Source organism: Candoia aspera, chromosome 3, assembly GCF_035149785.1.
Source record: "Candoia aspera isolate rCanAsp1 chromosome 3, rCanAsp1.hap2, whole genome shotgun sequence".
Lineage (NCBI taxonomy): Eukaryota > Metazoa > Chordata > Lepidosauria > Squamata > Boidae > Candoia > Candoia aspera.
In genome coordinates this window covers 160,962,343-160,975,609 of record NC_086155.1, presented here as the reverse complement: position 1 = coordinate 160,975,609, position 13,267 = coordinate 160,962,343, and the positions used below count along the sequence as shown (strand labels likewise).

The 13,267-nt window shown below is 37.7% G+C and overlaps 1 protein-coding gene across 2 annotated transcripts in view; it reads left to right on the top strand.

The window, feature by feature from the left end:
* Positions 1 to 13,267, top strand: part of ROCK1 (Rho associated coiled-coil containing protein kinase 1) — a 98,069-nt gene that overhangs the window by 69,662 nt on the left and 15,140 nt on the right. For both annotated transcript variants that reach the window (XM_063299162.1, XM_063299163.1), the window contains 6 exons: positions 2,191 to 2,284; positions 3,399 to 3,487; positions 7,688 to 7,876; positions 11,214 to 11,379; positions 12,346 to 12,416; positions 13,107 to 13,195. In XM_063299162.1, coding sequence (XP_063155232.1) covers positions 2,191 to 2,284; positions 3,399 to 3,487; positions 7,688 to 7,876; positions 11,214 to 11,379; positions 12,346 to 12,416; positions 13,107 to 13,195 — 698 coding nt within the window. The remainder of the gene's footprint in view (positions 1 to 2,190; positions 2,285 to 3,398; positions 3,488 to 7,687; positions 7,877 to 11,213; positions 11,380 to 12,345; positions 12,417 to 13,106; positions 13,196 to 13,267) is intronic.

The window sequence follows — 13,267 nt, the reverse complement described above, 5'->3', positions numbered from 1 at the left end:
AGATAGGTATGGCCAATCATGTACAGGTAGTCCTTGACTTACGACCATTTAGTGACCGAAGTTACGATGGCACTGAACAAAGGGACTTACAACCAGTCCTCGCACTTACAACCGTTGCAGCATCCCTGCAGTCATGTGGTCAAAATTCAGGCGCTTGGCAACCGGCATGCATTTACAATGGTTGCAGCATCCTGGGGTCATGTGATCGCCATTTGCAACCTTTCCAGCTGGCTTCCAACAAGCAAAGTCAATGGAGGAAGCTGGATTCACTTAACAACCACGTGATTCACTTAACTGCCACAGTGATTCGCTTAATGACTATGGCAAAAAAGGTTGTAAAATCGGGCCTTGCTTAACAATGGAAGTTCTGGTCCCAATTGTGTCATAGGTTGAGGACTACCTGTACCTATGCATCTGGTTTTACCTGCCAAAGTGCAGAAGTTTACATTTCTCACAACTAAACTACTTTTTGTTAAACAGAGCCCAGTGTACAAGTCTATCAAGATCATTTTCTACCTTCAGCCTGTTTTCTGCAATGTTGGTAAACCCTCCCCCACCAGCTTTGTTTAATCTATAAACTTGATGGGTATCCATTCAGTCCCCTTATCTATGTCATTTATGAAAAATGTTGTAAATTTTTCATAAATGACATAAATTTGTAAACCATCACTGAGTTTCATAGCTAAGTAAGAAACTGTCTCCCAAGCTGAATATTACAAACACTACATTGTGCTATTTTCTAGTGTCGTGTTAGTAGTTTTCACTTACAATAGTAGTTAGTAGTTTTGACTTATAGAGAAGCCCTTGTTACACAATTAGATCTGGCTGAAACAAAACCTGTTAGCAGGTTTAAGCAGTTAGCCTGTGCTCTCCTTGAAGAGTTGAATCTTGAGTCGGAATACTCCACTAGATAACTTCCTCATAGAACCATTAAGGACCACACATTGGGTGTGGTTTTTTTAAAACTAGCTACAAATCCACAGCTAGTGAGATCATCCATCCCACATTGTTCTGTTTTATTAAGGAGCTGTGGTCAACTTGATCAAATCCTTACTGAAGTCTAAGTATACTACATCTACAGCATTCTTTTGATCTATTAATCGAGTCACTTTATCAAAAAAGCAGTAAGATTTGCTTGCATGACCTTTTTTTAACAAACCCATAATGGCTTTTAGTAAACACTGTGTTCCTTTCTAAGGGCTTGCAAACTGACTCCTGATCTTTTCTAGAATTTTCCCAGATACTGACTGATCTGGAGCTTCCAGGGTCCACTTTTTTTCCTTTTTAAAAGATGTATTGATGTATTCATACATACAGTTTAGAGGCCTCCTGACTACCAAGGATCCTGGGCAGCTTAAAATAAAAAATAAGAAAAACAAAAGACCAAAAAGAGATCATGAGTGGCCTGAAGAAAACCAAAAAACTCTGATCCAACAGAGACTCAACCATCATCCCACCCCAAAGCCTGGGAGAATAGCCAGGTCTTAATAGGTTCCTGAACATTATCAGAGTGGAAGCCATCCAGATGTCATCAGCTCTTTTCCAGTCTTTCAGCACTTACCATGTACTCCAGGAGTTCTCAAAGATTACAGTTAGTGGTACTGAGATGAAATCTGCCAGTTCTTGGGAGGTAATCTGTCTGGTCCGAGAGACTTAAATTCATCCAAGCAGCTAGGTGTTCTTTCACCCATTCCTTACCTATTTAGACTCACATTTCTGTTCTTCTTCTCCCAGTGCAGCTTCTGACAGCTTGGATTAGTGTTTTCCTTTGTGAAAAGTCAGGTGCAAAATAGGAAATAAACAACTCAATGTTCTCCCTTTCCTTATCACCATCTTGCCATTTTCTCCAGTTGGTGAACCAACTGTTTCTTTGACTTTTTTCTTGCTGTACACATATCAGATCAGCTTGATTGTGTTAAAACAGAATGTCTTCTTAAACTTAGTATTTGTGTTAATATAATTTTTACTAACACCAAAATGAGTAAAAACACATGTTTAGGTTAGTTTAAATTTAAAAATAAGTTATGGAAAGATGAATTGCTACTGGCCATATATATGTGACTGTTTATTCTATTATTTAATTCCATAACAGAGGTAGTATACTTCTATAAAATTTCCTATTTCTTTTTCACAACTATTATTCAAATACAGTTGATGTTAATGAAAAGTCCCCCCCTTTTTTCCCTTTAGCTTGAAGAAACAAATAATACATTAACCAAAGATGTGGCATTTCTAACAAAGGAGAATTCTGAGCTAAATGAAAATACTAAAAAACTTGAAGAAGGTATTTCATATTTTCAGTGTTATTTTTTGGAAGAAGGCCAATGCGTTTACAGTACAGAGGAATGGTCTTTCAGCATTGCAGCAGCAGAGTATGGTTTGATTATCCTATAGATGTTGCTTTATAGCTGTGCTTTTTTTTTTTTTTTTTGGTCCCAGGTATGAAAATATTAGTTCTTTCTGTTCACAAATATTCTTTGTGAACACACAGAACTAATTCAGAGATACTAAGTGTGATTGTATATAGTTGTACTCAAGAAGACAGATTTCAGTCTTTATAAGTCTGGAAAATTTGAGATAACGTGGAAATACAGTGAATAAACCCTTATAATTTGTATTTTTTTGTCTCATTTTTTTTTTGTATTAATTTCTAATTGCTTTGTTTCCTTTGAGTTATTTTAATAGAAAATGAATTAAAGCTTCTTATAAACACAGTAGAATCCTAACAGAAAACAAAATTTAAGGGTCAGTAATATAATGACTTAGGCTGTCATCCTGTATTTATTTAACAATGGGAACAATAAATCTTCTTTCTGAGTTGAGATAGACGTGTGCTAGGAACTGTTTTATTTTGCTATTGTTCATCACGTCTTTTGTACATATAATAACTTTAGAAGTACAAAAATGGCAATAACTTTAGCTTGTCAGCTTGGACATCGTGCCAGTTGGCACACAGACAATAATTAGCAAATGAACTGATTCTAGTTTTTTGGTTGGATTGCCAGTAACAACTAAATAGACTAGGCATAATGCCAAACTGTAGTTCATCTACTTTAAGTATCATTTTTATGTTTCATGTATTGTACAAAACTAAAAACATTACAGGTCACAGTCGCTAGGTTCACAAAACACAGTGAGTCAAAACTATATTATGAATTAGGTTAATAAGTCAACAAGTCTGTCTCTGTTTAATCATATTTGAATTTTGGAAAGCATTATAGGAGTTTAAAAGCTAAGCACCTCCCACCCTGTATAATTCTGGACTGGATATTAAATGGCAGGGCTCTACTCCCCTTCTATTAAATTAAGATTTAATGAGAGAGAAATTCCAGAGTGCTGTGATTCTGATGCAATAACATTCCACAAATTCTTAATTCTTTTTTTTTTTTTTTGACAAGAGTATAAATTGAAAAACGAAGAAGAAATCAACATAATTAAAATGCAGTATGAAAAAAACTTGAGCAATGAAAGGACACTTAAAACACAGGTGAGTGCATTTCAGGAGGTGAATGGAGTTGTTCTTCAAAATATAGTGCTTTAGTCCTTCATAAGGCATTTTGTTTTTCTCAGTTTTATAGTTGCAATCAAAATTATTCAACCCCCATTGCAAATCAGATTGATTGTCAAAATGTATAGACTTTCAGCTTCATGGCAAGCATCTTCAGTACTCAGTAGAGCACCCTTTTGCTGTTATGATCTGCTGCAAACGAGATTCATAGCCAGCTTCTGGCAGCATTCCTGAGGAATCTTAGCCCATTCCTCATGAGCACTAGCCTCCAGTTCAGTAATATTCTTGGGTTTGCGTGCTGCAACCGCTTTCTTCAAATCCCACCAGATTTTCTATGGGGTTCAAGTCAGGTGACTGTGATGGCCCCTGTAGAATCTTCCAGGACTTCTTCTGCATCCAAGCCTTAGTGGAATTTGAGGTATGCTTGGTACCATTGTCCTGTTGGAAGGTCCAGTGACGCCCAAGCTTCAGCTTCCTTACAGATGGCATGACGTTTTCTCCTAGGATTTCCTGATCCTTCAATGAATCCATCTTGCCGTCCACACACTGCAGGTTTCCAGTGCCAGAGCATGCAAAGCAGCCCCAGAGCATCACCAAGCCACCACCATGTTTAACTGTAGGCAGAGTGTTCTTTTCAGCATATGCTTCGTTCTTCTTCCTCCAGACATACTGCTGATCCATCAGGCCGAAAAGTTCCAGTTTTGTTTCATCGCTCCACAGAACAGAATCCCAAAACTTCTGTGGCTTATTTATATGATTTTGAGCATATTGGAGCCGACTTCTCTTGTGCTTTTCGGTCAGCAGTGGTGTACGTCTTGGAGTTCTGGCATGGAAACCTTCTGTGTTTAGTACATGCCTTACTGTGCTCACTGAAACCTCAGTGCCTGTTTCCACCAAGTCTTGCTGCAGGTCTTTTGCAGTCACTCAAGGGTTTCTCTCAACCTGCCCTCTCAGAAATCTGGTTGCAGCCATTGACAGCTTCCTTTTTCTGCCCTGTCCAGGTAGTGTAACCACTGTTCCTTTAACTCTGAACTTGTGAACTATGCTTCCAACAGTGTCTCTAGGAGCATTCAGTGCCTTCGCTATCTTTTTGTATCCTGTTCCTTGTTTGTGAAGGGCGATGATACCTTTCTGGACCATTCTTTTAACTTAGCCATACTGTATTTCTAACATGCAGTCAAACGTGACACTCAGCAAACCCCTAGCCACTTCAGGTATTTCATGTGTTCCAGCTCAAGCACACCTGGTGCAACTAATGAAGCCCTTGATTAGTTGCATCAGGTGTGCTTGAGATAACACCTGTTTTGCATACTGTATGTGTGCTATTGTGACGGATTCTGTTCAGGGGGTTGAATAATTTTGAGACTGGAGAAGTCATTATAAGTTGCATTTTCAGTTGACTTTGGGGACACCACTTGAAGCATTCGTTGTGTTGAGCTATTTCAATTGCTTTTGTTTGATTTGTTCATTGCAAATAGCTGAAAGTCTGTACATTTTGATAATCAACCTGATTTGCAACGGGGGTTGAATCATTTCGATTGCAACTGTAGTTCATACAATAGCAGAAAAACCTACATATATTAGATCAGCAATAGGGAGCCTGTTCCCCCTTCCTTTTAATTGTGATTTCAGAAAATGAGCTTTGCATTGTAATGTATGTACAGACTTCTCATAAGCATACACCATTATTGTTGTTAACATTTAAAGTACCTGTATAGCAAGTGTGAATGAAAAATGTTACTACCTTAGATCAGTAATGAGCTGTCTCTTGTACAGATACAGAAAAGAAAAAAAAATAAAAGGTGTTTTCTGGGCAGTACATCCTACTTATAAATATGGTTGGTGTACTTTATGTCAAAGTGAAACTGAGAAGTGCTTTTGATAGATACTGGTAGATAGATCAGTGGTCTAGTGCAATAAAAAGCAGATTACTACATTTATGAATATTTACAGTTGTGGGGAAAAGTAAGTACACCCTCTTTGAATTCTATGGTTTTACGTATCAGGACATAATAAAAATCATCTGGTCCTTAGCAGGTCTTAACATTAGGTAAAGACAACCTCAGATGAACAACAACGCATGACATATTACACTGTGTCATTATTTATTTTACAAAAATAAAGCCAAAATGAGCCATGTGTGAAAAAGTAAGTACACCCTTACTGCTTCTATAGGTATTAAGAGGGTGCTGCTAACCAAATGCCCTTGATTAATTGATCATCAGCAAGTGTGACCTCTATAAAAGCCGAAGTTTTATGGGTATGCTGGTCTCGAGCATTCAGGTGTTGTTAACACAATGCCAAAGAGTAAAGACATCAGTAATGATCTTAGAGAAGAAATTGTTGCTGCCCATCAATCTGGGAAGGGTTATAAGGCCATTTCCAAACAACTTAAAGCCCATCATTCTACAGTGAGGACACTTATTCACAAGTGTAAAACATTCAAGACAGTTGCCAGTCTTCCCAGGAGTGGATGTCCCAGCAAATTCACCCCAAGGTCAGACCGTGCAATGCTCACAGAAATTGCACAAAATCCAGGAGTTACATCTCAGACTCTGCAGGCCTCAGCATATTAAATGTTAAAGTTCATGACAGTACAATTAGAAAAAGACTGTACAAGTATGGTTTGTTTGGAAGAGTTGCCAAGAGAAAGCCTCTTCTTTCTAAAAAGAACATGTCAGCATAGTTTAGGTTTGCAAAGTTGCATCTGAACAAATCGCAAGACTTCTGGAACAATGTCCTTTGGACAGACGAGACCAAGTGGAGATGTTTGGCCATAGTGCACAGCACCATGTTTGGCGAAAATCAAACACAGCATATTAGCACGAACATCCCATACCAACTGTCAAGCACGGTGGTAGAGGGGTGATGATTTGGGCTTGATTTGCAGCCACGTACCTGGGCACCTTGCACTCATTGAGTCGACCATGAACTCCTCTGCATACCAAAGTATTCTAGAGTCAAATGTGAGGCCATCTGTCCAACAGCTAAAGCTTGGCTGAAATGGGGTCATGCAACAGGACAATGATCCGAAGCACACCAGCAAATTTACAATGGAATGGCTGAAAAAGAAAAGAATCAAGGTGTTGCAATGGCCCAAAGTCCAGACCTCAACCTGATTGAAATGCTGTGGTGGGACCCAAAGAGAGCTGTGCATAAACAAATGCCCACAAACCTCAATGAACTGAAGCAATGTTGTAGAGAAGAGTGGGCCAAAATTCCTCGACAATGATGTGAGAGACTGATAAAGTCATATAGAAAACAATTACTTCAAGTTATTGCTGCTAAAGGTGGTTCTACAAGCTATTGAATCATGGGTGTACTTACTTTTTCACACATGGCTTCTCCATTTTGGCTTTATTTTTGTAAAAATTAACAATGACACAATGTAATATGTCATGTGTTGTTGTTCATCTGAGATTGTCTTTACCTAATTTTAAGACCTGCTAAGGACCAGATGATTTTTATTATGTCCTGATACGTAAAACCATAGAACTCAAAGAGGGTGTACTTACTTTTTCCCATGACTGTAGGTTGACAAACATTTAGGTATACTAATGCTTCCATGAGAGCCAGTTTGGTATAGTGGTGAAGGCACCAGGCTAGAAACTGGGAGACCATGAGTTACAGTTCTGTTTTAGGCAAGAAGCCAACTGGGTAACTTTGGGCCAGTTACTCTCTCTCAGCCCTAGGAAGGAGGCAATGGCAAATCACTTCTGAAAACCCTTGCCAAAAAACTGCAGAGATTTGTCCAGGCAGTCACCAGGAGTCATTACTGACTCAAAGGCACACACATGCACAAGAAAGCACTTCCTTAGATAGCTCATGTTTATTCATATGAATTAAAATGACTTAGGTCCATAAGTGTATTCCAGGTGGATGTGAGATTCATATATGTATCATTGTTCATTTTATGTTGTGAAGTGTTAACACTTGAGATTGTTTTACAAAGTAAATTATGAAATGGCTTCCAAGAGGAGATGTTAATTAACCTAAAGTAAAGCTATTAATTGTCTGCTGTGACTTTGATGGAGCAAGTACATGATGTTTTTCACAAAATATTCTGGTAGTAAAATAGTTATGGTCTAGACAGAATTCTTCTGTGCTTACTTTCCAGTGTTAATTTGTGTAGAGTTTTAATGTGTCTACTTTGATGTTCTTCTATTTAATATGCAACAGGCTGTCAACAAATTGGCTGAGATTATGAATCGAAAAGATTTTAAACTAGATAGAAAGAAAGTAAATATGCAAGATTTCAAGAAAAAAGAGAAGGAAAACCGAAAGTTACAGTTGGAACTTAACCAGGAAAAGGAGAAATCTAATCAGATGGCAATAAAATATCAAAAGGAGCTTAATGAAATGCAAGCAGTAAGACTTTTTAACTTAATTATCAAATAGATTCACTGATCCTATTCTCTTTGAAGCCCAACTTATATTTAAAATATGTATAAAATTCAGTTTGTACAAACATTGTGGTTAATTTATATTATTCACTTAAAGGGACAATATGTGATAGGGTAATGGAAATACAAACTCTTCTGGGTTGATGAATCCATTAGGTACTATAGAATGCCTCAGAGAGAGGTGAACAACCTGAAGGCTGAATATGTTACTGGGTGGTGGGCCCTATTGCTGCCTTAAATCCCTCTTAGGCTGCTGTGACTGTAAATAGAAGATCTAAAAGGAGAACCGTGTTGACATTATTTCCCCAGCACAGTGCTGCTCCTCATAGTCCTCGTTTCTTATTGGCAGGCTAATACGCTTGCAAAAAGATTGGGAAAAAAGACATACAGGAGAATTGGAGCATTTTTGCATATAATCTTCCACACTATGTTTGCAGCAATAAGGGAGGGATGAGTGGTACAGCAGGAAAACAGTTGGCTACAGTTAGTCCTTGACTTAAGACTGTTCGTTTGATGATGGTTTGGAGTTACGATGGCCCTGGAATGGGTGCTTTATGGCCTTTAAAGCACTTCCAAATGTTGCAAAATGTCCCTCCCTGCAGGTGCTTGGCAACCAGCTCACATTTATGACCAGTTGCAGCATCCTGCAGTAACTTGATCACATTTTGTGATTTTTTTTGCTATTTTCCATGGAAAAACGCCCATTGGGGAAACTGGATTTGCTTAACAACCCATGATTTGCTTAACGGCGATGGTGATTTGCTTAACAACTGCTGTAAAAATGGGTGTAAAATTGGGCCCAGTCAGGTGGTGACTCACAACTGCAACAATTTACAATCAAAATCCCGGTCATCTCCCAAGTATATATTCACTTATCTTTCTGAGGATTACCTTATATCAGCCTTTCTCAACATTTTAGCCCCAGAGGAACCCTTGAAATATTTTTCAGGTGTCGGGGAACCCCTGCACATTCAGGCTCAAATATAGGCCACAAGTTGAAAAATTACTATATTTGTTTCATGTGTAGGCATTAACAGTGTTCTTAAACTAAAAATAAAGAATGAAACTTGCCTCTTTAATGTGAAGTTGCCTGAATTTGAAATAATTTTTTAAATAAATCCTGATCTCCCAGGGAACTCCTAGTGACCTCTCATGGAACCCTAGGGTTCCAGGGAACCCTGGTTGAGAAAACCTGCCTTATATATTTTCCTTGTTTAACAGTGCTTAATCCATCAATTTAGTTAAATCCATATGTTTGTTATCCAGCACACAGCTCTTGTATTCTTTCAGTTGTTTGTCTCTTATCTCAGAGTTCCATCTATTAGAATATCTGTTTTTATCCTACCTGACAGTGTGTTGACTCAGCTGCTTCTGTTCCTTCTCTCTCTCTTCTTTGTAACTGATTGAAATGCCTGCTGTCATATATTGAGAACGGAAGCAATAATATGCCAAAACTACTTGTTAGTGGAGTCCCTGACCCAGTAGAAGGGCCCTTCTCATGTCTGATTCCACTTGAATTGGGTAATCTCTAAGAAACTCAGGTGCTATACCATGTAGATCTTTAAAGGTGACAGTGAGCATCTTGAGCTGCATCTGGAAGCTAAAAAACTGCCAATGCAGCTGCCAAAGTAGAAATGTCACATGGGCAAACCTAAGCATATACTGAACCAGCTGTAGCTTGAAGGGAAGTCCCTTGTACAATGGCAACAATCCAGACATGAAATGACAAGGAATACCATCATCAAAGTCTCCCATTCCTGGCACACAAATGTAACTGTTAAGCCCTTGACAGCTATTGTTTTCCAACCATGATTTTCACCAAATCTTGGTAGCAATATTTATTGAGAAGGGATTGAGTTACAAGAATTCTAGCAATTAAACTGTTTCCCATCTAAAAGCAGAATATCCCAATGTACATTATGGCAGATATTTCTCTTAATTTTTTTTCTAACTGCTTTGCTGGGAACTTCTTTACTGGTAGGCCTTTTCACTGATAATTTAAGAGTTTGTAGTTGGTTGTTTACACAATTGTATTTTGAATCTTTATCACTCTGGGAACCAGCTATTATAGTAACTGTGTAAAAGCTCTCTTGACTGTAGCATCCACCTGTTCTAGCAGGAGCTGTGAATCCAAGAGGACTCCCAAATTGTGACCCAGTTGCATCTGGAGGAATACCACTCCATAGAGAGCTAACAGTGGGCTGTCTCTGGAATCAGTTGGCTTGTGAACCCACAGATGTTCCACTTAAGTTTAATAAGATTAAATTTAAGCCTGTTTTTCCCCATCTCCAGGCACTGAAACAGAACCTCAGCAAAATTTCCTGTTGAACCAGAGATGGCTGTGTATAACTTGGTTCATTTGCATATTGATGCTACCTCATCCCATGCTGACAGGTGCCCTCCCTCCAGTGGCTTCACATAGATGTTAAACAGTAGGGGGAAAAGGTTATGATACCCCACAGTGGAACTACCAAGGGCTCAACCTCTTCCTTCCCACTTAAACTGGCTGCTCTGGTAGGATGAGAACATGGTTACACAGGGCTCCCACTCCTGGGTATAGCAGCTACCCCAGAAGGATAATATACTTGACTGTACTGAAGGCAGTTGAGATATTCAGCAGGACCAGGGGAATTTCAGTCCTCCTATATTGAGACTATTACAAATTATTCACAAGAGCAACCAGTGATGTTTCCATCCCATACCCAGGCCTGAGTCCCAAATGAAAAGGGTCTAGATAATCTGTTTCACCTAGGGCCCTCTGCAGTTAAAGCTCCCCCCCAACTTCCTTAGAAAGGGAAGGTTGGAGACAGGCTGATAGTATCTACAATAGCCAGCTTAAGTGATGATTTGTTGAGATGGTGCACATTTTAAGGCCATTAGCAGTAACCCCCCAATTCAAGGAAACTTTCATTAACAAGGAGGGACAGGAATCTAATCCATAGGTGGTGGAGCTAACATTGTGAGAAACTTTCCACTTCCTCAGGATCCACAGGCTCAGACTAATCCCAAATAACTTCACAAGATGAAACTTTTGTCATCTCTGCTGGGCCAGCCAATATCTGAATATGAGCAATGTTATCCTTCAGATGCTATGCAAACTTGTTTCACTGGCGTAGCTGTCCATTTTCCAGCTTAGCATTTCCCAACAGGGACCAGCTAACTTCAAACAATATGCTCTACAGCTCTCCATGGAAGTGATAACAATGGAGAATTATTTTGAATATTGACTTTACTGTTACATTACCAGTTTAATTCATATAAATATTGGAAGATTAGTTTACCCTATTTTCTGTTGAATACAGCAACTTGTGGAAGAATCCACATACAGGAATGAACTTCAGATGCAGCTGGATAGTAAGGAGAGTGATATAGAACAATTGCGCAGTAAAATTTTAGATTTGCAACAGGGCATGGACTCTACTAGTGTTGCCAGCCTTCAGGCTGATGAAGCAGATGGAAACGTTACAGGTAAGAGACTCACTTTTGGTAATTCTCCATCTTGTTACACCAAAAATACTATCCTGTTTCGATAAGAAGCCAACTTTTAAATATTAGTTTTCCTTTTTGGACTATTTATTGTATACATTTGTATGGTAAATGAAAATAGATTTTATCCCCACAAAGATATATGCATTTTCATGTTTATATCTCTGTAGTTAACACACACCCATACACCTAAATAATTACTCTTGTTATACAGCTTTTTATCACCTTCATATCACAGAGCCTTTGGTTCTAAAATACTAACTTGAATTTGGATATATGTTTTGAGGTATTTTTATAAGTGAGAATCAAGAATTTCACCAGCTAATAGTTAACTTTTAATTAAATCTGACATCATGAACATACTTTCATTTTATCATACTCAAACTGTCATTTAAAAATGGAATAAATTGCTTTTTTTCTTATTCTTTATATCTAGCTGATTCTTCCTGCATTCCTTATTTATTTCTCTTCTGTTCTTAACTTCTGTGAGTAATGGGACAAATGGGTATTTCTTGCTTGCTCTTTTGCACTTTCATTGTGGCTTTCAATTACTGTATGTTTATGCAAAATAATTAATTGCTCCCACTATATGAAATTATGTATGAAAATATGAAATTAGATACATAGTTATTTAAAAAGAACATTTATGCTGAAACAGTTGCTGGCTGAGATCCTATCTAGCTAGGTCAAAATTTCCATTGAAACCATGCTGGATGTAAGTTTTATAATATCTCTGCAGGTTCTGCAATAGTGCCATGGTAAATGAATTAGTGACTAGGCATGAAAAATGCTTCAGTCCTTGTTCTTGTTTAGCTAAGCTTACTTATTGCTATTTTATCTATTTGTTTGCTCATTGCTAATGGCTGCATGAAATCAAATGCTCTTCTTTTTAATTCTCTGTGAATAAAATGTTAACCAATATATATATATATATTGTTTTTTATATAGAATCAAGAATAGAGGGCTGGCTTTCAATACCAAACAAAGGGAATATTAAACGTTATGGATGGAAGAAACAGGTATCCAATAACTTTCATAAGCCAAATCAAATACTGATTTTGACTTGAATCTAAGATACACATAAAAAAACTCAAATTCAGATGTGAAACATTACAACTGCAGTAAAGAAAAATGAAGAGAAACACATGAAACCATTTCTGCTGTTAAAATACTTTTAGTAAATATATCTTCAGTTTATATTTGTCTTGTCTTCTGCAGAACTTGAAAGTATTTAACCCAGATGTGAAAATAGTTTGATACTTACATAATAAATGTGTTACCAAAAATGTGATTTGGCTACATAAAATCATTTTGTATTACTCTGTTTGCCTTTCATTGTAATATACAGGTGGTTAGCTTAAAGTTTCTGTGGCTACTCATATATACAAGACTTCAGGCCTGCTATGTCCTTTTTACTTTATGCTCACATTGTCGTTTGCTTGGTCTGAATGAAGTATTGCAATATATTATTTTAACAACACTATAGGTTTCTGGCCTTGGTATGGAAGGCAGAAATGCAGGAAAGATGAGTGAGAGTATTCCAAGGTTTGTGCTTGTTTAGGCTTATGATGCAGAGCTGTGGTTAACCGTTATTTCTAAATATCCTTTTTTTGTGCCCAGAAAATTCAAGGTCCTAGAAATGCCATTCATCATGAGCAAGCAGAACATATGCATTAACAGTGTCTTTTCTTTTCCTTTTTTCTTCCCAGTATGTTGTGGTCAGCAGCAGGAAGATTCTGTTCTATAATGATGAACAGGACAAAGAGCAATCTAATCCATCTATGGTATTAGATATAGAGTACGTTTTTCTAATATCATTTTGAGATATAAGCAAAATAATTTTGAAGTCTAAAAAGAAGGCATTGACTGT